The sequence below is a fragment of the Notolepis coatsorum genome (assembly GCF_963971535.1).
Source record: "Notolepis coatsorum genome assembly, chromosome: 13".
Taxonomy (NCBI): Eukaryota; Metazoa; Chordata; class Actinopteri; order Aulopiformes; family Paralepididae; genus Notolepis; species Notolepis coatsorum.
The window spans coordinates 128,693,624-128,719,699 of NC_140177.1; the positions used below are offsets into that span (position 1 = coordinate 128,693,624).

Sequence of the window (26,076 nt, forward strand, 5' to 3'; positions counted from 1 at the left end):
CGTATGCACGCTATAGAGGCGATCTGAAAAATCGATTCTCTTATTTCCTCAAAGCGATCGTGCACAAACAGACACATCACACATAGGGCAAACGCTGAGATCTCAGCGAATACAACTCTGATTATCCCAAGACTGGGAAAATAGATTCCTTACCTCAGATCAGATGTTCTCCAAAAAGATCATTCCAATTCCTGATCACCATTCCAAATATCGATCACGCTTATTGATTATTGGCTGCTGTAAATATATATTCCAGGCTGATTCCCGTCCCGCGATGACTTCCATGTTGATCAGACTGCTCCCTGCACAAGGAACCAGCTGGCTCCGCCCCTACATATCTATATATCCCAGGTCAGTCTAAGCGACTGACCTGCAGTTACACAGGGATAGGCGATAGGGGGCGCTTTATTCCATTCTGAGCTCCTGTAGGGCTGCTGTACCAACGGGTGACTCGGTTGATGAAATATGATTTCAGAGGGGTGCTCCAGTAGCACACCATGTACCGTGCTGCGTCGCGGAGTACCGTGCTGCGTCACGGATCGGTTGACTCCGAGTTCGATACCCGGACCTCCGTCATTTGCCAAATGTCTTCCCCTGCTCTCTCTCCCGTTTCACCCTGCATCTGTCGCTCATGCTTGACCAAGAAAAGCGATAAACGCTAAAAAAAAATGAAGTAAAAAAAAAATAAAATGATTTCAGATCGCTAATAAAACAATAAAACGATATTTGTCATCGTGGGCACTCAGTGGGGGGCCTAATAAAAAGAGATATGTCATCCGTGGCACTGAAAGTGTTAAGCGGTTAAAGAATACAATTCTAGTCCAGCGGTTCTCAAACTACGGGTCGTGACCCAAAGTGGGTAGGTGACTGGGGTTTTTACATTGGCAAGTAAAAAAATAAAAGATATATATATATATATAATATATATTTTTTTTTTAATTATTGCAAAACAAAATTATTAAAAGTCAGTACTCAACACACAATGCATAATGAAACTAACAATTAAGATGGCTAAAATGACATGCAAGCACAGAAACAGAAAGCAAAAAATATATATAATAATATTTTACCGTATACAGTGTATATCCAACGAAATTACCAATTATACCAATGTCTTATACAGGATATACCCCTAATACCTGTTATCTAAAACCCTACACACATATGCTCCAGCTCGAACCCCCCCCTCCCGGACCCCTCCTTGGATAGTACCTCCATTATCCCTCGCTCCTAACCAGACACTACCATTATAAGCTAGCTTTTATTCTCTCCACCACTTCTAACCACATTGACATTTTGGATTCATTGAGACCCAGAATTCTTGCTGTAGATATTTCATGGTAAATTACATAGAGATATGTAAGAAACCAAACTTTCCGGCACATTTTTTCCGGTTGAAACCAGCGTGATGCGATCAGCTTTTTAGCTACTGTGATACCCGATAAAACCAATCTCTTTAGCTGTGGATTTACTGCAAACTCAAAAACATCATTCAATAGTAATACAGAGGGGTGTACTGGTATATTCCAAGATACGAGTTTTGATAATTGTTGGGTCACATCTTTCCAGAATGCCTTAACTGGTGGGCAGTCCCAATACATGTGCATAAATGTCCCTTCGTCTCCATTTGTACATTGGGAGCATTTGGAGTCTTGTTTAAGACCCATTCTGTTCAGTCTTATAGGAGTCAAGTATGTCCTGTGAATATAGTTAAGATTGATTTGTTGATGGTCCGGGTTCCTTGATGTAAGTCGGACATTTGCCCATGCTCCTTGCCAATCAAAGTCACTTTCCAGGTCTGGTATATCCCTCCTCCAGACAGAGTCTAGTTGGAGGGTTTCATACGAGGACGTTAGTAATTGATAATAAAAACCTGAAACAAAACCTCTCGATGTCTCTCTTTCATAGAAGAATTTGTGGTATCTGTGGTGTTCAACTGGTATGTCTAATGGAACACCGTGAGACTTCAAACATAGCCGTAACTGTATGTAAAAGAAGCCATGTGGACTCGGTGAGATTACATTTTGTGCATATTTCTCCATAACTACAAAAACCCTGGTTGTTAAAGACATCCCCTAATGAGTGTATGCCTTGCTCTTCCCATATAGGGAATCTTATAGGACGTTTTTCAATTAAGAGTGCATTGTTATTGAATAAGGGAGTGTGATTGTGCCATTTTTGTGGGTTAGGATATTTTTTTTGTGTTTCACGCCATATCCGGATCGCATGGGTAATTATGGGGCCAAATTTTCGTTCAGTGCTTGATTGGTAGTTTAGTGTATGCTATGTCCTTCAGTCTATGTGGGGCTACTATGTTTTCTTCCAATTTTCTCCAGGATACTAATGCTTGGGGATCAAACCATGTTGTCAATGGTCTTAATGTGTACGCCTTAAAATATTGGAAAAAATCTGGAAATGCCATGCCACCGTCTGCTTTATATATATATTTTTTAATGTTCTGGCAACCTATTTTGGCTAAATATGCCTCGGTTTTATAAATGTGTATTGATAACATAGTGCTGTAATTACATTTTCTAATAAAAATGCATGATCAAGTTCAACAACGTGTGCTTTTATTTTGATATTCCTTAATTCCACGTTGAAATTACGCGGTGTGGGGTCCCCAAAAATAAATCTATTGTTTTTTTTGATGATTTAGCCTAGTGGATATTTGGTCCTAGTAGAGCCTGTAGGGAGGAGATCTGAGAGGACTTGACTCGTCTCTCGTTCTTGTCCTTCTCCTGATGGGCTCCAGGGAGAATCTGGCCAGCGACATGTACCTCATCTCTCAGATGGACAGCGACCAGTATGTGCCAATTGTGACCGTGGCCAACCTGGACCACGTCAAGAAGCTGAGCACGGACGTGGAGCTGATCGTGGATATTTTACGATGTGAGTTAACACGTGTGTTTAGTATCACATGTTTATTTTCCTTCTTGTGTCACCTCTTCAACTTGGCCTTTAACCCCTAATTTCTCACTTTGTATCTCTTGTGTCTGTCCACTGTTTGTTACTTTTGTTGTTTTTCCCCCCTATGTAAAGCGACCTTGGGTCTTTTGAAAGGCACTATATAAAACAAAGTTATTATTATTATTATTATTATTATTTGTGTATATTTTCTTTTGAAAGATGTGTCATTACTGTTGGATCTCTTTTTACAGGTAATTGTGAAACCCTCCCATGTTTGAAACAAGTTGTCAAATCCTGCTTAGACTATAGGCAATTGTTAAAGGAACATGCCAACATTATGTGAAATGCGCTTTACCATCTTCTGCGGTGGATGAATTATTTTCCTGGTGAAAGAAACCAGTTGGCCAGATCAAGAACACTCCAGGAGGCATAGCTGTGTCAAAGTTAACAATCAAGAAGATTCAACGGAGTGAATACAGAGAGGGTTCATCACAGGATGACCTTACCAGAGTGAATACAGAGGGTTCACCACAAGATGATTCGTGAGCCTCAAAAACAGGAAAACCAGATTAGAGTTTGCAAAAAGAAAACATCTAAAAAAGAAAAAATATTAAACGATGAGACAAGGATCAACCAGAATGATGGGAAGAGAAGAGTATGGAGAAGGAAAGGAACTGATCATGATCCAAAGCATACCATCAGTGAAGCATGGTGGTGGTAGTGTTATGGTGTGGCCGTGGACACATGTATGGCTGCCAATGGAACTAGTTCCCTTGTATTTATTGACTGCTGACAGAAGCAGCGAGATGAATTCTGGGCAATATTATCTGCTCATATTCAGAACTCATTGGACGCTTCAGAACTCATTGGGCGGCGCTTCACAGTGCAGATGGACAACCATACTGCAAAAGCAGCCAAAGAGTTTTTGAAGGCAAATAAGTGGAATGTTATGCAATGGCATGAATCCAATTGATCATGCATCTCACTTGCATTAGAGGCCTGGCAGAGCATCACCAGGGATGAAACCAGCATCTGGTGATGTATATGGGTTCCAGACAGGGACCGAAACTAAAGCCCGCCGCCCGCCAGGGGCGGGCTGTTTTTACCTTTGGCGCATGACACTTAGAGGGCTGCCCGCCGTGTGGCGTGTAGACGTGTAGTTCATAACTTCATAACAATACTCTTGTGCGAGTACAGATTATAGCCGCTCGTCTTTTTTTTCTCCGCCGCGAGACCGTTAAAAAACTACAAGTCCCACATCGCACTAGGTCCAATCACAGTAGAGTGACGTGACTGGTTTCATGAGGAAAAAAAGCAAATGACCAATCGGAAGCTATCATTTGGCTTGTTTACTTCCATCTGCTCTAGTCTATATCGGACCTCCAAGAGCTAACGTTACTGTTTAAACAATGACCCAGTCAACTATTCACTTTTAGTTTAATACATGACGAGGCATTGTCTAACGGTATCTAGCTGGCTAGCTACTGATAGCTGCTGATATCAACAAATGCTCCAGCAATAGTCTACTCGAGTGCATAATACCTCCGGTCCCTCGTTAGCTAGCTTAGCTAGCTTACGTTGATCCATCTGTCCCAGTAAACTAAATTGTCTTAACGTTATCTACCGGGCTAGCAGTAGCTACAGATAGCTCCTGATATCAATGTCTTATAACATTGATTGAATGCGTATTCTAGCTGAGGGCATGTTGAATGTGATTTGACAAAAGAACGGTAACGTTATAAATAGGTCCAGCTGCATCGCCGGAGAATCCTTGCATGCTGAATGTAGGGTCTAGCTGAATATAGGGTCTAGCTGCAGGGCCGGAGAATCCTTGCTGGAGCTGGAGGCTACTCAAGTATACACACAGACAGTGGAGCTGTTTGCAGATAGCAAGCATTTTGACTTATTGCGTGGTGGCGATGTCTCGCAGATAATACAACTACAAGTATGATTATATAATATATATTTTATTTAAAAAAATTTTTTTATATAAAATATATATATATATTTTTTTAATCAAAAACATTTTGGCAGGTAAGAAATATGCTTGGCGGGTAGACTCTTCCCATCTACCCGCCACTGGCCGGTGAGTCAAAAAGTTAATTTCGCTCCCTGGTTCCAGACTTCAGGCTGTCATCGACTGCAAAGGATTTGCAACCAAGTATTAAAAGTTACCATTTTATTTATTAATTTGATTGTCTAATTACTTTTTGTCCCTTTTAAAAAGGGGTGTGCACATGTAGAAACTTTTGTAATTCATACTGTTCAACTGATATGGATGTAAATTAAAGCGGAAAGTCTGCACACAAGGTACATATCAGTGCACAAAGGGGTGCATTGATATATCTGTCGGGTATCGGCCGATAAGTGCCTTGTTGACTGCCATCGGCCTATCGGCTGATAAGCTCAAATGTGCCGATGGCAGTAGCCGATAAATATCCATCAATTTGTGTCGCATCAATCTGGCCCACACATTCAAACTTTGAAAAAAGTTTCAGTCAAGCGACCTGCACAACGCCGCCCCCACACACACGCTACTGCATCAAAGTTACTACTTATGATTAACAAAGGCATTCGTTTTGTGGCATTAACGTTATATAGTTACACGTTCAATAGCATCAGCGTATTTACCGGACCATAGCAAAGTCCGAGGACGACCTAGATAGATAGCAAGCATTGCTCATTCATATCTCAGCCCGTGCTGAGTTGTGCCCATTCTGCGGTCTGTTAATAAAGTTTTCAGACAGATGTATGGAAAGGCTTTTATTATAACATTCGTTGCAGTAAAATCATTATGCCTCGTTTAGTCATCCTGCGGAGCGCTGGTAATCTACTCGTCGGCTGCGGGGAGCTAACGTTAGTAGCTTTGTTGTGAGCTCTCGTCAAAATCAATGATGGACATCGCGGAAGTAAAAAACAAATACGCGCTTGCCGATTGGTGGTAAGAACAGCAGTAGGCGGGTGCAAGCGGTGTGACGTAATTGGCAGAATCGACTGTCAATCAAAATTGTTCTGTTGCATTGCTTTGGTTGAGAGCAGAGTCATAGAGAGAGAGATAGTGCACCATGGCATGGTGGAATTAGTACCATAAACATATTTCTTGATGATTCCTTTTTTTAAGTAAGTAAAGAGGCCTATGTTCATATCGGTGAGCACAATTTGTAACACAAAAAGAGAGACGTGTAGCCTATTTATTTATTTAATATTTTATTTATTCATTTGATTATTATTATTTTATTTGTTGCCATGGCTAAAATAATAGTCAAGCATAGGGCTAAAACATTTTCATAAACAATAATAGTTTTTTGTTATATGGTTATGGTGGGAGCTTTTTTATGCATTTGTCTGATTGATTGATTGAGAACTTTATTGGCAGATTGCAGAATGGGTACAATACAGTACAGCTCAGTGGACTGGAGGATGAAGACCAGAAAAAGACTTTCGGCTTTTTTACATAAGGGTCCTCCATTTTCAATTCATCAAAACATTTAGAGACATACAGTAGTTTCATTAAAAAAAAAATATATTTTTTTTGCCACAAATATCGGTATCGGCCAATTGTGTTAGTTGAACAATCTGTATCGGTGGCAAATTTTCATATCGGTGCATCCCTAATCTTGATTGTTTAATTTCAAGTCCATTGTGGTGGTGTACAGAGACAAAATGATGTCGATGTCCAAATATTTATTGACCCGACTGTAGATACCAATTTCCTCTGTGTTCAGTAGAAAGCTATCCAGCTGCAAGCTTGACTGGAAGTGGATACGGACCAGCTAGCCTAGCAGTTGGCCAAAAAACAAAAGAGTTTAAGCTAGGCTGGCTAGTGGTCCGTATTAGTGGTCTGCAAGGGCCTTGAAATTAAGCCCGTGCCCAGCCCGAGCCCATGACGTTCAGGCCCTGCCCAACAATAAGCCCGACTGTAATGCAACATTTGAAGCCCTAGCCCGAATGAAAACCCGAAAAAATTTAGACTTAAATATATATATATATTTTTATTAAATATTCGAAACACTGTTTTATATGAACTTAATAAATAAACGAAAATGTCCAATAGGTCTACCTAAATAACGCATATCACGCTGAAAACTAAGAAGCATTATATAGCCTGTTTCGCTCTTTCTTATTAGAATGCCGTCTATTCCCAGCGCTCGCGTTAGACTGACTCACACGGCAGCCTCGTAAAACGTATTGAAGGCTATATGGAATCTTCTTTGACACACACGACACAATAGCCTACTCAGTCACTATACAAACAAGCAGAAAACAGAAATCAGATTTCGAGCAGAGCAACATTTATATAAAGAAAGCACAACAGAACAGGGCAGCGGCGACCCCACACCAGCAAATAATAATAAATCAGACTCACCACTTCGCTGTTGATGTCAGCAACGTGTTGAACAACGTTAACAAAACTTCGCCAACCGGCTACATACATCCAAGAACAAATTAAAACGTTCGCCAACTGGCTATATTCCAACTTCAAACAACCAATGAACCACTTCGGTCCGGTTCATTTGTTCATCATCCAAGGCAAGGTCAGCCAAGCTGGTGGTCGGCGAGAGGGTTGGAAACTTTGGCTTGCCGAAGCCAGTGCCAAAGCGGAGCTGTGGGGCTTGCATGGATATATCAGCCGGCTTGTGCTCCAATATAGCATCTGCAAGTGCGCGCCGCTCGCCAACTGGCACCTTGGTCCTGAAGAGTGCCAGGGGCAGCATCTCGCCTGACAGGTACCATAGGTGCCGCTTCAGCGCCTTAATCGCTGATGCTGCGATGCCCTCGTCAACAGACTTGTATGTGTACAGGTTGTGGTAAGAGTGTAAGGTCATTCCATGCCGCATCTACGGCCGTGTCGCAGGTCAACCACCACGTTGCGTAGATGTGCGTGATGAAGTTGGCAAACGCCCGAATCTTCAGCACCTGCTGCTGTGTAGTGATGGTCCCCTGAGGAAGCAAGGCAATGTGCTGCTCCATCAAGGCCAGCTTGAGAGTGTAGAGCAGCTTAGCCATCCACCGCGCCTTGTGCAGTGCTCCCGGTCGTTGGAAGTTAACTGGAGTGTGCTCTGCACTGTCTGCACTCAGATACACAAGACATAGCTGCACGAACTCGCGATAGTCGCCTCGCCTGTAGTCGAGCACTCCTGCAGCGCACACAATTAGTTCAGCACGCAACTTGCCCAGGAACGGTGTTTTGGCATCGCCAGGAATGTAGCGGGCCAATGGGCCGCTGTCCTTGTGTGGCAACAGGTTCCAGTTGTCGCACAGACGTGTAAACAATGTAACATCTGGCGAGCGTGACGTCTCCACCTTGAGGTCAATGAAGATGTGGCTGAGGAGCACCTCGCCGATGTGGTGCCGGCACCCGGACCAGAGCAGTGGTCGACCCAGTGAGTGCTGGATGGCAATGCAGGCTGCCGTGAGATGGCCAGTGTTTGACGCGGTGGTGTCAAATGCCATGTTGACAACCTGATCGGTGCAGCACCAGTCCTGCAGCAGCTTGCATGTCAGCCGGGCAATGATCGTTCCACATGCCTCATCAGTCCCCTTCATGTATGCTGGCACACCGAGCAGTTTGAGCCGCTTTGCGTCTCCGATCACCACTGTCAGACGCTCCTCCAACTGGCGCACATTGTTGAGCATTGGCGTCAACTTGCTGTCCCAGTGCAAGGTGCACATGGGAGGTGGTGTCCACTGTTCTTGCTGGTCCTCACTGATGGCCTGCAACACGTGGCGGCGCGCTCCGTCTGCTGTTGCGTAGGATGTGGAGACCTTTGCCGAATTGCCACCGGATTCCTCGATCAGACCGCGCGTGAAGGCAGCCTGCTGCATTGGTGTGATCTTCAACCGTGTAGCCAGTGACACAAGACTCGGCCGGCTGAGAATGTCTGATGGAATGAAGGCTGTGGTGCCAGTCTTCTTACGGTCACGGGTGGGTGTGTTCTCAGCCGGTGGAGCAGCCGTTTCATCTGCATTGCTGTCTTCATCATTTTCGCTTTCCAACACCACCGCCATGCTGGACCTCTCAGTCATCTCCTGCTGCTCCTTGGTAAAGCATGCCTGCTGCGCTGCTTCACGCTCCTGTCGCCGCTTCAACTTGGATTGCAGATTGGCATCCAATGCTCCAAATGTGGCCACTCTGTCGCCCTTCATGCTGGCCAGAAAAGCAATGTCCTCTGGATCACAGATCAGCTCCTCTGCATTTGGAGACCACAGCGGGAATGTGGCATCCAGCTTGTGCTCCATTGCGTCCACCAGTCGAGCTGTAGCCTCACTGGAGAGCCTGGCCTTTGGAATGTGCCGCAGCTTGTTGCTAGCATCGACAAGCGCTACCATCTTGACGCATGCTCGACGATCACTCACCATTGGAATATTGGCCTTTTCATAAAATGGCTGCACCTGCTCCAAAACGTCCTTAGCCGCATGGAACCGTGACAAGGCTCCGGTCAAACCTGGCCGCTTGGCATGCAGTTGCATGTCGCAGTTGTACAGCATGCACCGCAAGATCTGGCGACCACTTGGCAGTTTGGCACCAGTGATGATGGCATCTGCATTGGTTATGCTGGGGCCCAGACCAAAGACCAGGCTGCGGCTGCTCTGGCGGGAGCCTAAGGGCGGCGACGCCATCTTGTGATAACTGGAGTGGATAGCTGGAGATATAGTTGGAGAGCTGGATCCTGTGGTGGGTGATGGTGGAGTTGGGGGAATTTAGTAAACTGTGATGCAGAGCCACACAGGCAAAGCTATTTATAGGCCCATCCCGCCCATCCCCCCAAAAATTGCAGGACCAGGTGCGAGATGTAACAATGTTGCAACACACACACACACAGACACTAACAGCAGGCCATGTTGGGGGAGGACAGCATGTACTGATGTACCGTTCCACATCTAAATCACCTCGTATTGCAAAAATATTTTGCATGTATTGTTTTTACATGGATGGTAACACTTTTAGCACCCATACAAATCAATACGCTGGAAATGTGTATTTTGATGCACCCTAGGCTACATACATCCAAGAACAAATTAAAACGTTCGCCAACTGGCTATATTCCAACTTCAAACAACCAATGAACCACTTCGGTCCGGTTCATTTGTTCATCATCCACCTGATGGCTTCATCACTGTTCTACTCCCCTCGAGTTCTCCTTGCGGTAATTACATCCAAATGTTTCCAAAAATGCAGCTTTCCCAGACGCATTGGCAACTTTCAAAAGCTCTCCCTTTACTATTTTATCTGTTAGCTTATACATCTTGACTCCTCAGACACGAGGCTTTCACTCTCTGATGACAGCACTACGTTACGCAAAACAGAACGTGAAAGCAGCGTGAGGCGCGCGCCCAATGAAAAAAGAGGGCGCTGCCCGGCCGAGCCTGAATTATTTATTTAAAAACAAAGCCCTACCCAGCCCGAACCCGTCGGCTCGGGTAGGGCCCCGTTGGGCTCGGGCAGGGATGCAGTCTACTAGTCCGTATCCGCTTCCATTTATTTGTGCTGATCTGGGCTAGCTTGCAGCCGGATAGCTTTTTATTGAACACACGGAGAGGAAATTGGTAGAATTGGAGAAGATGGCAAGTGCAGTTCACATAATGTTGGTGTGTTCCTTTTAAATATTAGATTGTTGGTAGGGATGTTCGATATTGGCTTTTTGACCGATATCCGATATACCGATAAGTCTTAATTACCGATACAGATATCAACAGATACCGATATATGCGAGGTTTCCCCCCCCAAAAAACTGAATAATTTCAGGTAATTAACATTACATATCTCTTGTCGTGGAATTAACACAACATTATGCATACTTTTCACAATAAATTAAATAAGAATTTGTTCTTACTTGCTTGCCTGGTGAAAGATTACACTGTTTTCAGCCTTTAATCACCTCGTCACCTGCTGCTCCGTGACTTGCCTCCACGTTGTCATCCGTACTTGGTTATCTCATTAGCGGTCTTATACTGTATCAACCCTGTTAGTACATCCGTAATCAGAAGAAACGACACTGGCAACGTGATCTACTTCCTCAGATCGTGATGTTTATTTTCATAAACATAGCCTCGTACAAGATGTAACCAATTCTGTAATGTCCTTGAACAGTCTTTGAAGAAAAACTAAATTCATTATTCTACCGTCTCTTCTGCTTTTAGTCCAATGGCGATTGAGGCCTTGTCGTTAGCCAAAACCCTTCCCTGTTAGCCGAAGCTAGCCTCCTCGAGCCCTAGGAGGGGGGGGGGGGGGGCCCTCTCACCACCACCCTCTAGTTAGTGCTCTGTCTCTCTGTCCACGTCGACACGGCTCAGCCTTGTGTCCTATTCTAATTTACCCCGGAAAAACTCACAGCTCATAGCGTCTTTCCCCTAGCAACGGCTGACCCGCCCCCTTTTCCTTGTTACTAAGTGACACGATACCATGGCAATGGCACTTTTGACCCAAATCACTATAGCAACGGTGATGTTGATATTACCGGCATCGCTTTACCCAAAACAAAACGCTGTGGCTATCAGCTGTTGCTTGCCGGCCTTGGGTCACAGCCTAAATCCTCTCTCACTGCATTTAGTCTGCTAACACACACACTCTCTCTGTTGTCTTCCTCCTCTGAGATCTATGAGTAGATGCTGTCATCTACAGATATTTACATTATATACACATTGGAAAAACAAGGCTACTTCCTTCACTGGGTAAATAAAGGTTAAATAACCGATACCGATAATTTCCGATATTACATTTTAATGCCAATATTGGCAGATAATATCGGACATCCCTAATTGTTGGTGTAAACTCAAGCCTATATGGTTTTCTCCAGCTCTGCCGTTGGTCCAGGTCGATGACAAGGGGGAGAAGGTGCGTCCCAACCAGAACCGCTGCATCGTCATCCTCCGAGAGGTCCCGGAGAGCACCCCCATAGAGGTCAGTCCAGCTGCCAGAGAGCACCCCCATAGAGGTCAGTCCAGCTCCCAGAGAGCACCCCCATAGAGGTCAGTCCAGCTGCCAGAGAGCACCCCCATAGAGGTCAGTCCAGCTCCCAGAGAGCACCCCCATAGAGGTCAGTCCAGCTCCCAGAGAGCACCCCCATAGAGGTCAGTCCAGCTGCCAGAGAGCACCCCCATAGAGGTCAGTCCAGCTCCCAGAGAGCACCCCCATAGAGGTCAGTCCAGCTGAGAGAGAGCACCCCCATAGAGGTCAGTCCAGCTGAGAGAGAGCACCCCCATAGAGGTCAGTCCAGCTGAGAGAGCACCCCCATAGAGGTCAGTCCAGCTGAGAGAGAGCACCCCCATAGAGGTCAGTCCAGCTGAGAGAGAGCACCCCCATATAGGTCAGTCTAGCTGAGAGAGAGCACCCCCATAGAAGTCAGTCTAGCTGAGAGAGAGCACCCCCATAGAGGTCAGTCCAGCTGAGAGAGAGCACCCCCATAGAGGTCAGTCCAGCTGAGAGAGAGCACCCCCATAGAGGTCAGTCCAGCTGAGAGAGCACCCCCATAGAGGTCAGTCCAGCTGAGAGAGAGCACCCCCATAGAGGTCAGTCCAGCTGAGAGAGAGCACCCCCATAGAGGTCAGTCCAGCTGAGAGAGAGCACCCCCATAGAGGTCAGTCCAGCTGAGAGAGCACCCCCATAGAGGTCAGTCCAGCTGAGAGAGAGCACCCCCATAGAGGTCAGTCTAGCTGAGAGGGAGCACCCCCATAGAGGTCAGTCCAGCTGAGAGAGAGCACCCCCATAGAGGTCAGTCTAGCTGAGAGGGAGCACCCCCATAGAGGTCAGTCCAGCTGAGAGAGAGCACCCCCATAGAGGTCAGTCCAGCTGAGAGAGAGCACCCCCATAGAGGTCAGTCCAGCTGAGAGAGAGCACCCCCATAGAGGTCAGTCCAGCTGCCAGAGCACCCCCATAGAGGTCAGTCCAGCTGAGAGAGAGCACCCCCATAGAGGTCAGTCCAGCTGAGAGAGCACCCCCATAGAGGTCAGTCCAGCTGCCCAGAGCGGCTCATCCTGCAGCACTAAAGGAACCACATGTACTGTGTTCACGGTTTCCACTCGTCCTTTTAAACCTGGAAAACCTGGACATTCAGAGACCTGATTTCCAGTCATAGAAAACCTTGAAAATGTACTGAAATTACAATATCCTGGAAGAAAATATATTTTAGCCCTTCATTCTGATCGACTATGTAAAAAGTGCTTGCTGTGGCCAATCAAATATCAACCAGTGGCTAAGACTTGGTGCTGATCATGAGCTGTTGAGCAGGAATCTGATATCTTTCCATTATCATCTTTAGTAGGACGGAGTACAGTTGGGTGGCTAAGGAAATAATGTAGGTTAGAGATTAACAATTCCTCTCCAGATCTGTTGAGAGACAAAGTCCATTATCTCTGTGCCCCTAAAACAGATTGTAATAGTCAATAAAGTTGACTTTATGTAAGGCAGAGGCACAGAGCAGTTGAGAGCTACATATTTAGTCCCAGTAGCTCCCTGTCTACTAATGTATGCCTCAATATTCAGGAAGCCTAGCATCTTTAGAAGTTCAATAAAGTCTTGTTTCGGTATTTCTGCCTCTTCCTTGTGAGCATCATTTGCCCCTACTTGCACAATATATTTTTTTTCACAGTTTGGTGGTCGGACAGGGATACTAGGGTTGGGTACCGTTCACATTTTAACCGGTACCAGTACCTGGGAATCAATACCCGATGGTTCCTTTTTTCGGTACTTTCATTATAACAATTTTTTTTCTGTTGTAAAACTAAACTCAAGTCTAAACTTCTCAATTTCAACATTATCACACCACACAAACTAAAACGCCTCCCTACCTCCCTCTCCCAAACTGTTCCTACAACGATTTCTTTTTTAAATGTTCTTTTATGTTGCATGATCAGTATACATTTATTATGTATTATTTATAAAGTTTTAAATATCAACATTATCTGGCCATACTCAGTAAATACTATCAAACTCCTCTGATCTCATCTGGTCTTTCCAAAGACCAGAGATGGGATGTGCGCGGCTGCGCGCACACACACACACAAAGGGATAATGGCTTAGGAGACTTAATTATTTTAGAATATTTCAGATAATGAAATTAAATGTTTATACCATCAACTATCCAGTTAGTATTTACAGTGTAACGTTTGGCTACTTTAAATCATTGAATGTAGAGAGAGAGAGAGAGTCTCAGCTTGGTACCCAACCCTAAGGGATACAGACCATTTCATTAGGGAAGCAGTATGTTTTAGTATTATTCTTGGCACCAATGTTGATAAATGTACCTGTTATTAATTTCCATCCATGACGAGTTTAGAAGAGCTCAATCATCTTATTAGCTATCAACATCTATCTTGTTTCTTTTCTTGAAGGAGGTGGAGTCTCTCTTCAAAGGGGATAACCTCCCCAAGTTCATCAACTGTGAGTTTGCCTACAATGACAACTGGTTCATCACCTTTGAATCAGAAGCAGACGCACAGCAGGTAAGGAAATTACATAATGTAACTATTTAAACCCTTTTTAAATTCAAATTATGTAGACCGACCAGGATTTCACACTGATATTTTGTGATTATTTATTTTGTGACAAAATGCTTAATGCGAGTCCATGAAAAAAAAATGCGAATTAGGCTATATCTGTTTTAGAATGACCTCATATCAAGAATTATATGTAGGCTACACACAATCCCCTCCACCTCCATGCCTCTCCCATTCACCAACACAGACTGACGCACACACGCAGACACTAATCCTACCTCTCCCATTCACAAACACACACAATTGCAATCACGATTATATAACTGCAAAAAAGGCTGCGATTTAATTAAATAAATGTCTGTGCTGAATGCATGCGAGTCAAAGCCCGCAACTTCTCTCATTAAATGTCTAAATCCGAGTCTGTAAAGAGACGTACTGTATATATGCGTAATTGAGTATACACATTATATTTGCGCACACAACATAGCAATGCTGCGGTCACAAGATAGTTAGGAAAAGTTAGATGTACGTAGACTCGCAGGAGTCTTCAATAACATTTGGATGGTAATCCATTTTGTGGATACATTTGTTGAAACATGTTGTACTATCCAAACTATTGACGAGCATGAAAAGGTTGTACTGTATTGGGCCGTCAGTGGCTCAGAGGGTAGAACGGTCATCTGGTAATAGGTAGCGTTCTAGTTCCATTCACGGTTCAATTCCCACTCCTCCCAGGCAGCATGTCGAAGTGTCCTTGAGCAGGTTGGCACCTTGCATGGTTGCCTCTGCCCTGTGTGTGAATGTGAGTGAATGTTAGGAGAGAGATTAGGTATTGATATTGTGTCTCATTATGCAAAACACGCCCCTTTTAGTTTGATTGGTTGTAACCACGCCCCCTTTTGAGATGATTTATGACCCATAAGTCCCGCCCCCTTCTCTGATTGGTCGAGGATTCAAGGAGGCGGGACATCCGGTTTAGGAGATAAGTGTCTGTGTATTCAGAATTTCAGAATAAGTGTCTGTGTATTCCTCTGTGTATGTAGGGGTATATTTTTTAAGAAAAATACAATGTGTCTATCTTCAGAATAAATGTGTGTGTGTGTGTGTGGGGGAATTAAGTTGGAGAATGTGCGTATGTGTCAATCTTTAGACAATTGTTTCAGAAAATGGTTGCATGGAGGATTAGAATGTATGTGTGTGTGTGTGTTCAGAATAAGTGTCTGTGTTCAGAATAAAGTTTCAGAATATGTGTGCGTGTAGGGGGCTTAAGAATAAGTGTCTGTGTTCTACATGATTCCTCTGTGTGTATGTAGGGGAATTAACACTATGGTCGCCAAAAACGCAGTAGGATGTCTTTTCTCGCCATGCTCATTCTGCCAAAGACGCCATACCACGTCTTTGATATCAATATTTTAAAAATCTGTGATCGAAATCATATTTCTCCCCCGGAGACTTGAGATGTACTGTTGATCCCCTCTCAACTCTCCAACGGTTCAAGAGCACCATCTGGTGGCCGATCGGCGGATCGCCCAGAGCGGAAACAGGAAATGGAAGCTGGTGCTCATTTCAATTCGGTCCGATCACTCGGTAATAGTCCCAGGACTCGAGCTAGACACAGCATATCTCTCTCTCTCTCGCTCTCGCTCTCGCTCTCGCTCTCGCTCTCTCTCTCTCTCTTATATATATATATAAAGGAGATGGTGCGGTGAGTAAAACATGGTACATGTATATACAGTATGTGTCCTACTGGTTGTCCCTTTTCTTGTGACATGAATTGACACATTTTGCAGCTAAAACTGCACATTCTTTCTGTTCCCCCAGGAGGAATGGCAATTTCTGCACTTCTGTCATACTTTGGAATTCTGGGAAAATTATTTCAATTTTTGGAAATAATTCCTCCCTAATATTTCTGTAATTTTCACATTGTGTTAGGAAGTGTAGTTCTGTCTCTATGGCTCCCTCATCACAAAGACAGCACAACCTCTCCTCTCTGGGCAGCCAGGTCTGTCTGTGTCTGCCCTTCTCTATCGCCAAACCATGGTCACTCAGTCTGTACTTTGTCAGAGTCTTTCTTAGATTCTTATCAGTTACTGTGCTGAGGTAGTCTGCCACAGTATACTGTCTGTTTAGGGCCAAATATGTTTCTAATTTGTGTTGTGATTGTGTGAGTTGATTCCAATACGTAATGTATTTATCTTTTTCTTTGGTTATAATTTGGTTGGGTCTAATCTTCTGAGGCTGGCTAGGGTTTGTAATGTCAGAGTGTGAGATGTCAGCCAGTTTCATTATGAGTTGACAAAAGGGGCTCCTTTGTAGGTCCAGCTCTTGGCAGGCCAGGGCTTTATGATGATAGCAGGCCGGGTCACTTTTTTTAATATGGCTCCAGAATTTAATTGATCTTTTTTGCATATTTATGAGTAACGGATATTGTCCTAATTCAGCCCTGCATGCAGAGTTTGGGCTTTTCCTTTGTACCCTGAGAATTGTTTTGCAGAACTCTACATGCAGGATCTCAATTGGATTTTTGTCCCATTTTGCCCAATCCGTTACTAATAAAGGGCCCCATACCTCACTGCCGTACAGTGCAATTGATTCTATAACTGCTTTAAATATTTTGAGCCATGTCCTGATTGGAATTTGGATTTGAACTGAACGCTTGATGGCATAGAAAGCCCTTTTTGCTTTCTCCTTGAGTTCCTTTACAGCTGAACAGACATTTCCAGTGGAGCTGATTTGTAAACCTAGATATGTATAGCTATTTGTTTGTTCTATTTGGGTCGCACCTATTTTGAATTCTGGGTAATTTCTCTGTAACTGGGATCTTTTTTGGAAGGTCATAATTTTGGTTTTCTTCATATTCACTGTCAGGGCCCAGGTCTGACAGTACTGATGAAGAATGTCCAAACTTCGCTGAAGACCTTCTCTAGTAGGAGACAGTATGACCAGGTCATCTGCATAAAAGAGACACTTAATTTCTGTGTCTGTGAGAGTGAGACCAGGTGCTGCTGACTGTTCTAATAATAATGCCAGTTCATTTATATAAATATTGAACAGTGTGGGGCTGAGGTTGCAGCCTTGCTTCACCCCTCTGCCTTGTGGGAAGAAGTCTGTGTGTTTATCTCCAATTTTGACAGCCAATTTGTTATTTTCATATATGGATTTAATAACATCAAAGGACTTCCCCCCTATACCACTTTCTATTAATTTAAAAAGTAAACCCTCATGCCAGACTGAGTCAAACGCTTTCTGGAAATCGACAAAGCATGCATGAATTTTTCCTTTATTTTGATTTACATATTTATCGATTAGTGTGTGTAGGGTGAAAATGTGGTCAGCTGTTCTATAGTTTGGGAGGAATCCAATTTGACTTTTGCTTAAAACATTGTGCTCATTGAGGAAATCTATAATTCTTGAATTTAGGATGCTGCCAAATAATTTCCCCAGATTACTACTAACACAGATGCCTCTATAATTGTTGGGATCATATTTGTCTCCGTTCTTGAAAATGGGTGTGATCATCCCTTCACTCCAGCTTTCAGGGAAATATCCCACACTTAGTACCAAGTTAAATATTTTTAAGATGGCCAATTTGCATTTTCTGTTTGTATGTTTTAACATCTCATTTAATATGCCATCAGTCCCACATGCTTTTTTGTTCTGCAGAGCTTTTAATTTGTCTTCCAATTCTAATTCACTGATCGGGTAGTCCAGTGGGTTCTGATAATCCTTAATAGCGCTTTCAAGATTTTTTTAATTTTTCAGAAATGTGTTCTTGGGCTTGATTCTTTGTTGGTTTTCTATAAAGATTTTCGAAGTGGTTTTTCCATGTATCTCCATTTTGAATGGATTGTTCATTTTTATGTTTCTTGGTAAATGAGTTCCATTTTTCCCAGAATTTATTTGACCCCAGAGACTCTTCAATTAATTGTAACTGGTTTTGTATATATTGTTCTTTTTTTGTTCTCAGTGTGTTTTTATATTGCTTTAGAGTTACACAGTAACTAAGACGGAGTTCCTGACTATCTGGATGCCTGTGTTTTTGGTCGGAGATATTTCTTAGTGTCTTCCTAATGGATTTGCAGTCTGAATCAAACCACATCTCCTTGTTTGTTTTCTTTGGTTGTTCTGTTTTACATTTTAAATTTGATGATGAGGCCAAATGATCAAATATGTGGTTGATGTGTACCAGACACCACTCTACACCTTCGTTATTCTGAGGGTAAATCTGGGCCAGGAAGGAGTCTAGAAGAGACTGTGTTGACTCACTGACCATAGCATCCTGGTACTGCTCCAGACTGTTGTGAGCCAATCTGTATTTCATCTTTATGTTGTACAGATTACAGGGTTGAGAGCTTATATTACCTGTGTCTGCTCTTTTTAGATACAAAGTGATCTGAGAGTGATCTGATAGAGGTGTTTGTTCTTTTACAGTGAAGGCTCTCAAGGAGGTTAGGTCTAAATCTGTTATAGCATAATCAACGGTGCTGCTACCAAGTCTTGAGCAATATGTATACCGTCCAAAGGAATCCCCTCGCAACCTTCCGTTGGTAATGTACAGACCCAACGCTCTACAAAGCTGCAACACTTGTCTTCCACTCTTGTTTGTGTTTTTATCATAATTTTTCCTGTTGGTAAGGATAGGGAAATTGAGGTGATCTCCAGTGATATAACTGTCACCTTCGGTACTAGTGAAGTCAACCTGCTCACCAGTCCTAGAGTTTAAATCTCCCATGATCAGCACAGATCCCTGGGCCTGGAAATGACTGGTCTCTTCTTCTATGGTGGAGAAAATCTCCTCGTCAAAATATGGAGACTCATTTGGGGGAATATAAATTGCACATAAAAAATACTTTTCCCTCTGGAAATTATACCTTTTTTTAATTTTAACCAAATGTGATATTTCCCTTTCTTCTTTATTTCTATAGTCTGCTAGTTGTGATTTATACCATACCAACATCCCCCCTGAGTCTCTGCCCTGGGTGACTCCATTTAGTTTAGTTGATGGGACAATAATCTCTCTATAGTTAGGAGGGCATCCAGTAGGAACGTCTCCTTTACACCAAGTCTCCTGTAAAATAACAATATCAACACCAGTAACCTTCTCTAAGAAGTCAAGATTTCTGCTTTTTAAACCAAATAAATAAGAATTTAAACCCTGAATATTCCAAACTGATATGCTAAATGATGTCATTGAGATTGTAACAAGTTGTCATTTCAAAAGGAGAAGAAAGAAGTAACTGTTTTTTTTTACATAAAAAATATACATTTACAATGTGATGAGATTTAACCTGGCATGTATGTACCTTTTTTAAAGGAGTACTACCTACTTAATTACCACTGACCCTGAGTGTGGCCCATTAGATGAGAGCATAACGTGCTCAGCATGTCCTGGATGGATCTCAGTTCACTGTGGGCGGGGCCTGCTGCTCCTCGGACCACCTCTGCATACAGTCTGCCTGGCTGCTGCTGCTGTGGAGGTGGTGGTGGTGGTACAACATGGGGTGGTGCTGTCCTGGGTCTGTGTGCAGGCTGGTTCTCATCCATATGTCTGATGTTCTCCAGTCTGTGCTGTGGAGGTTGTAGGTGCCGCTGCTTGGGCCTGGGTTGGAAGGCTCTCCTCTGCATGCTGTCGGCTGGTCCTGCGATGTGCCTCTCCGTTTGGGTGTTGGAGAGGAGACTCCCATGTTGCTCCTTCTGTTGAGTGTAGCCCGTCGATTTAGTGTGGCATCTTTTAGTGTCTTTGTAAACCGTGGAACTGCTTCTTTGTAGAGGTGAACATGATCATAAAGATCGTGTACAGTGATTGAGTCGTAGTGGGCAACGTGCACATTTGGCCATTTTTCACAGTCTCTAGAGATACTGACATTGACTTTTTGTATAGTCTGTGAGTGGAAGTCATTCCTTGGTAACAGGGTGGACATCACTATCTTAGTTTTAGGGAAGGTGAGACATGCCTTCTCAACGACATCTCTAAGAGACGGGGCCACTCTCTCCTGTTGTTCCCCCAGGTCATTGGTGCCTGTGTGGATTAGGATATGGCTTGGGGATCCTAGGTCAGCCTTAGAGAGAATACCCATGGCTGCCTCTGTGTTTGGACACCAGAGTTTTGTCACCTTGTGCCTTGGGAAAAGCCTTTTCTCGTCGATGAATTTTCCATTTGAGTCGATCAGTAGCACAATATCTGCTTTTGCTGTGGGGCTATCTGGTCTGGTGGGACCACCTGTGTGTCTCTCTCTCTCTCTCTCTCTCTCTCTCTCTCTCTCTCTCTCTCTCTCTCTCTGTCTGTCTGTCTGTCTGTCTGTCTGTCTGTCTGTCTGTCTGTCTGTCTGTCTGTCTGTCTGTCTGTCTGTCTGTCTGTCTGTCTGTCTGTCTGTCTGTCTGTCTGTCTGTCTGTCTGTCTGTGTCTCTCTCTCACAACATTATCTCAAGAGAATTCAAATTTGGCTGAATCTGAAGGAAAAATCCGGGTATGGGATATGAGTCAACATAGTTCATGGCCTTCAATTGATAACAAACATAAAAGGCTTAATTTTCATGGCAGATGCATGCTATGTTTTGGGCATGATCTTGGCACCCCAATGAACAACCAAAATGAGTTTCGTCTTTTGTGGCCAATTATTTTAAGAGATAATTACGTTTCACATATTGATCCCAGGTTACCGCGAATACCTATCCTCACAATTCCAGATAAACATTTAAATCTCCTATTTTACTAAAGATTGGTGAGATTTAATTTTTGGAAATCATAACGGCAATAATAAGGGTTAGGTGTAAACCAGAATTACTAGAATGTGTTGTGTTTTGTCTGTTAAAATGAGCAAAAACAAGGAAAGGGTATTCCCAGTAACTTAACAAACAAGTGCAAAAAATACAGTTCTAGAACAAGTATTACATTTTTTTCTATATTCAAGAAAGTGGAAAGGAACCCAACATTTTCAATTGTCTGCACACAATCGTTGTTTTGTTATTCCAAGATGGCATTTGAACAGAATTTTGGAAAAAACAGGTATTCCTGGTCACCTGAGTTAGGGTTCATCACCATGCACCTAGTCAGTCTACACCACCATGCCCCTAGTCAGTCTACACCACCAACCTGCGCCTAGTCAGTCTACACCACCACCATGCCCCTACTCAGTCTACACCACCACCATGCCCCTAGTCAGTCTACACCACCATGCCCCTAGTCAGTCTACACCACCACCATGCCCCTAGTCAGTCTACACCACCACCATGCCCCTAGTCAGTCTACACCACCACCATGCCCCTAGTCAGTCTACACCATCATGCCCCTAGTCAGTCTACACCACCACCATGCCCCTAGTCAGTCTACACCACCATGCCTAGTCAGTCTACACCACCATGCCTAGTCAGTCTACACCACCATGCCCCTAGTCAGTCTACACCACCACCATGCCCCTAGTCAGTCTACACCACCACCATGCCCCTAGTCAGTCTACATCACCACCATGCCCCTAGTCAGTCTACACCACCACCATGCCCCTAGTCAGTCTACACCACCACCATGCCCCTAGTCAGTCTACACCACCATGCCACCATTCTATTATATATGCTAGCCTACCCCTGATAATATTAATACATTTAATTAATGTGTTAGCTTGTAGCTAACGGCCTGGGCCTCCATGTTGTGTTGTTAGCTTGTAGCTTGTAGCTAACGGCCTGGGCCTCCATGTTGTGTTGTTAGCTTGTAGCTAACGGCCTGGGCCTCCATGATGTGTTAGCTTCAATTAATGAATTACCGGAATACATATAAGTTACCGTGAATACCTATATGGTAATAGTATTCCTGGTAACCTCTCCTTTTCACAAGTCACCGGAATACATATCAATATCTAAAGTTACCGTGAATACCTATCAGGTTACGGGAATACCTATTTAGGTAACCAAGAATACCTAGGCATGGTATTCCTGGTACCTCAAGGTATTCTCGGTTACCCATAGGTTACGGGAATACCTTTCTCCAGTTACCGGGAATGCTTTACAGATACCTCTCTCTCTCTCTCACTCTCACACTCACACTCACACTCACTCTCACTCTCACTCTCACACTCACTCACTCACACATATACAGTGATGGGAATAACGGCACTATAAGTAACTTCGTTACTAACGGCGTTCGTTTTTTCAGTAACGTTACTCTTCCGATCTTAATAACGTCGTTACCGTTACTAAAAAAAAATGCGGCGCGTTACTATGAATGAACCTGTTTCTTTCATCAGACATATCTCTGCGCCGAGAGGCAATAATGTTCTTCCTTGTTTAGTGGACAGTGCGCGAGCCAAGCATACATGCTGACGATTGGCTGAGGTTGAATACAATGTCATGGTAAGCCAATCAGAGGTGGAGGTGGGCGGGTGTCTAAAGCATCCAGAGTCTGACACACAGCGCGACAAGACAAGCGATCACTGATCAGTCAGCATGAGACCGCGGTCCGTGTAGTGTACGTTTTGAGCTCAAAAACGAATCCAACGAACAACACAATGTCAACATGAGACCGCGGGTCCATGAGCGTTTTGTGTTCACTCTTTGCAGCGCAGGGCACTGAGTGGCTATACTGCAGTGCTGACAGCCTTATCAACAGTGCTGCACTTCCTGGTTTAATAGCACAGGCTTCAGCTGCTCAGAGATATATCTCTGTATGTCATGCATGTCTTAAATGTAATGATTAGATTAGTTTAGATGATTCGATTAGCTTCTTATATCTGTATGTTGTGTGTCATTGATTGATTGATTGAAAAGTTTATTAACAGATTGCAGAATGGGTACAGTACAGTACAGCTCAATACATACAATTGTTAAGGGGATGCAGACCAGAGAAAGACTTTCGTCATAAATGTCATGAATTGAAAATGGGGGACCCTGATGTAAACAAGACGAAACTCTTTCTCTGGTCTACATCCCCTTAACAAGTTTCAAGTTTCTTTAATAGTTGTCATACAGAAGTACAGAATACTTTTATACAAAATGCTTCTTACTGTTACGCTCCAGAGACTGTGCAAGACAAGATAAGTATGAAATAAAATAACATAGTAAAATTAGAAGTAAAAAAAATTAGGTCACAGTGTACAGTTTAGACATATGTACAATGTTCGATGCAGCATAGACGTAACTGAGTTACCATACAATATACAATACTGTGCAGTGTACTAATATACAATACTATATAGTGCAAGGCAGAAATGGGACGAGGTGCAATTTAGGTACAATTCACAGTAGGTGTACGAGTTGTAGTGCAAATCCTTTATCAATAAATATAAAGTGTAAAGTGTGTTTGTGTGATCTAAAGTGTGGAGAGTGGGTGCTGCAGTGTGTTGTTTGTTTGAGTGAGTGTGTGCGTGTGGGTGTGTGTGCTGTGTGCATTTGATGGTTGTGTGTATTGAGCCGTACTGTATTGTACCCATTCTGAAATCTGTTAATTAAAATGTTCAATCAATCAGTATATATTTGTTATTTATTTTTGGTATAGTGCTTAACAAGCATAATTTAATGTTGCCCAGTTGTGGCCTGTTGAGGGGCAATACATATCAAAAGTTCCAAAACATCTATTCTGTTTGTATTTGTATGATCCACTATATAAACATAGTAATTATAATATCTACATAGCCTACATGGCATTTGATTGGAGGCTAGTCTCACTTTGTCCCACAGCAACATTAAAATAGTTTAGATTTGTGTATGTTGTTTATGTAAAAAAAAAATCTTGAAAGTAACGCAATAGTTACTTTCTGAAGTAACTAGTTACTTTTATAATTTGTAACTGAGTAAGTAATTTAGTTACTTTTTGGAAGAAGTAACTAGTAACTGTAACTAGTTACTTTTTTAAAGTAACTTGCCCAACACTGCACATATATATTCTAGAGAAATACAACCACAAATTGTTATTGGTTTGCTTCTTTTTCTTACAGTACTATATATACTGTACTTTACTGTATATACTGTACCATCCACTGTACTGAAACATCTCAATATAAGTAATCATTGTATGCTGCAAAAGGGGCATTAGCACCCTGCAATACAGTACATGGTAATGTTATATGGTACTGTAAATACCATCTCTATCTATCTATCTATCTATCTATCTATCTATCTATCTATCTATCTATCTATCTATCTATCTATCTATCTATCTATCTATCTATCTATCTATCTATCTATCTATCTATCTATCTATCTATCTCTCTAAAATACACTATACTGTAAACACAGAAAATCATGTATGTTGGGTATTGTATGGATACTATGTAGTGGCCGCTTGTCGCTAGGCCTCCTGCTGGGTCCATTCACTGGAATAACAAAGGAAAAAATATATATATATGCAAAACAAAAAACAAACTATATGTATAAAATAAAATAAAATAGAAAACAAAATAAAAATGTAAACACCCGTGAATATCAAGTCCCTTCCTCATCCCTGTACCTTGTGAACATAATTTCCTTATACATCAGTTTGAATTGTCTCATGTTTGGACATTGCTTTAGCACCACATTTAGACTGTTCCACAGTTTCACTCCACATATTGAGATGCAGTGTTTTCTCATGGTAGTGCGTACGTTTAGCACCTTTAAATTGTGTTCTCCCCTCAGATTATAACCCCCCTCCCTATCAAAGAACAATTCTTGAATGTTTCTTGGAAGTGCATGATTTTTTGCTTTATACATTAATTGTGCCGTTTTAAATTCCACAAGATCATTTAACTTCAATGTCTTTGACTCTAGAAACAATATGTTAGTGTGATCACGATAACCTGCAATGTGAACTATCCTTATGGCCCTTTTTTGGAGTATAAAAAGTGGTTGTAGTGTAGACTTATAATTGTTTCCCCAGACTTCAGCACATAATTTAAATATGGTAAAACTAGTGAACAGTAGAGAATGTAGAGTGATTTTCTATCCAGGATGTGCTTTACTTTACTCATGACTGAAATGCTTCGTGAGAGTTTAGATTGGACATGTTTTATGTGAGGTTTCCAACAGATTTTATGGTCTATTATTACACCTAGGAATTTATTTTCATAAACTCTTTCAATAATCACATTTATTTTAACTTGTACCTGAGTATCCAATCTACAGTTTCCAAACAACATAATTTTAGTTTTGCTCAAGTTCAATGATAATTTGTTTCTATCAAACCATTCCTTCAATTTCTTCATTTCAGATGTGATGACCTCTAAAAGCTGCTGGACATTCTCACCAGAAAAAAAAAGATTAGTGTCATCCGCAAATAAAATACATTTAAATATATTGGATACTTTACATATCTCGTTAATGTACAAGATGAACAGTTTTGGACCCAACACTGACCCCTGGGGGACACCACAAGCAATGTCCAAACATTCAGATTTATAATCTCTCATTGTCACAAATTGTTGTCTTTTATTTAGATAGCTTCTCACCCAGTCCAATACTACCCCCCTGATCCCATATCTCTCCAATTTCCTGATTAATATATCATGATTAATAGTATCAAATGCTTTTTTTAGGTCAATGAATACTCCAGCTACATGTTTTTTTTTTATCTATGGAATTTGTGATTTTTTCAATGAGTTCTATTAACGCTAGTGATGTTGACCGGTGTGTTCTGAATCCATACTGGCTATCGGTGAGTAAATTATGTTTATCAATGAATTTATCTAATCTGTTGTTGAAGAGTTTTTCTAATATTTTTGAAAACTGAGGAAGTAGAGAAACAGGCCTATAATTTGTGAAGTGGTG

The 26,076-nt window shown here is 42.5% G+C and overlaps 1 protein-coding gene across 1 annotated transcript in view; it reads left to right on the top strand.

Moving 5' to 3' along the window:
- Nucleotides 1-26,076, top strand: part of larp4b (La ribonucleoprotein 4B) — a 196,304-nt gene that overhangs the window by 96,949 nt on the left and 73,279 nt on the right. The window contains exons 5-7 of the mRNA XM_084327427.1: nt 2,756-2,892; nt 11,709-11,812; nt 14,242-14,352. Of these exons, the coding sequence (XP_084183553.1) occupies nt 2,756-2,892; nt 11,709-11,812; nt 14,242-14,352 (352 nt within the window). The remainder of the gene's footprint in view (nt 1-2,755; nt 2,893-11,708; nt 11,813-14,241; nt 14,353-26,076) is intronic.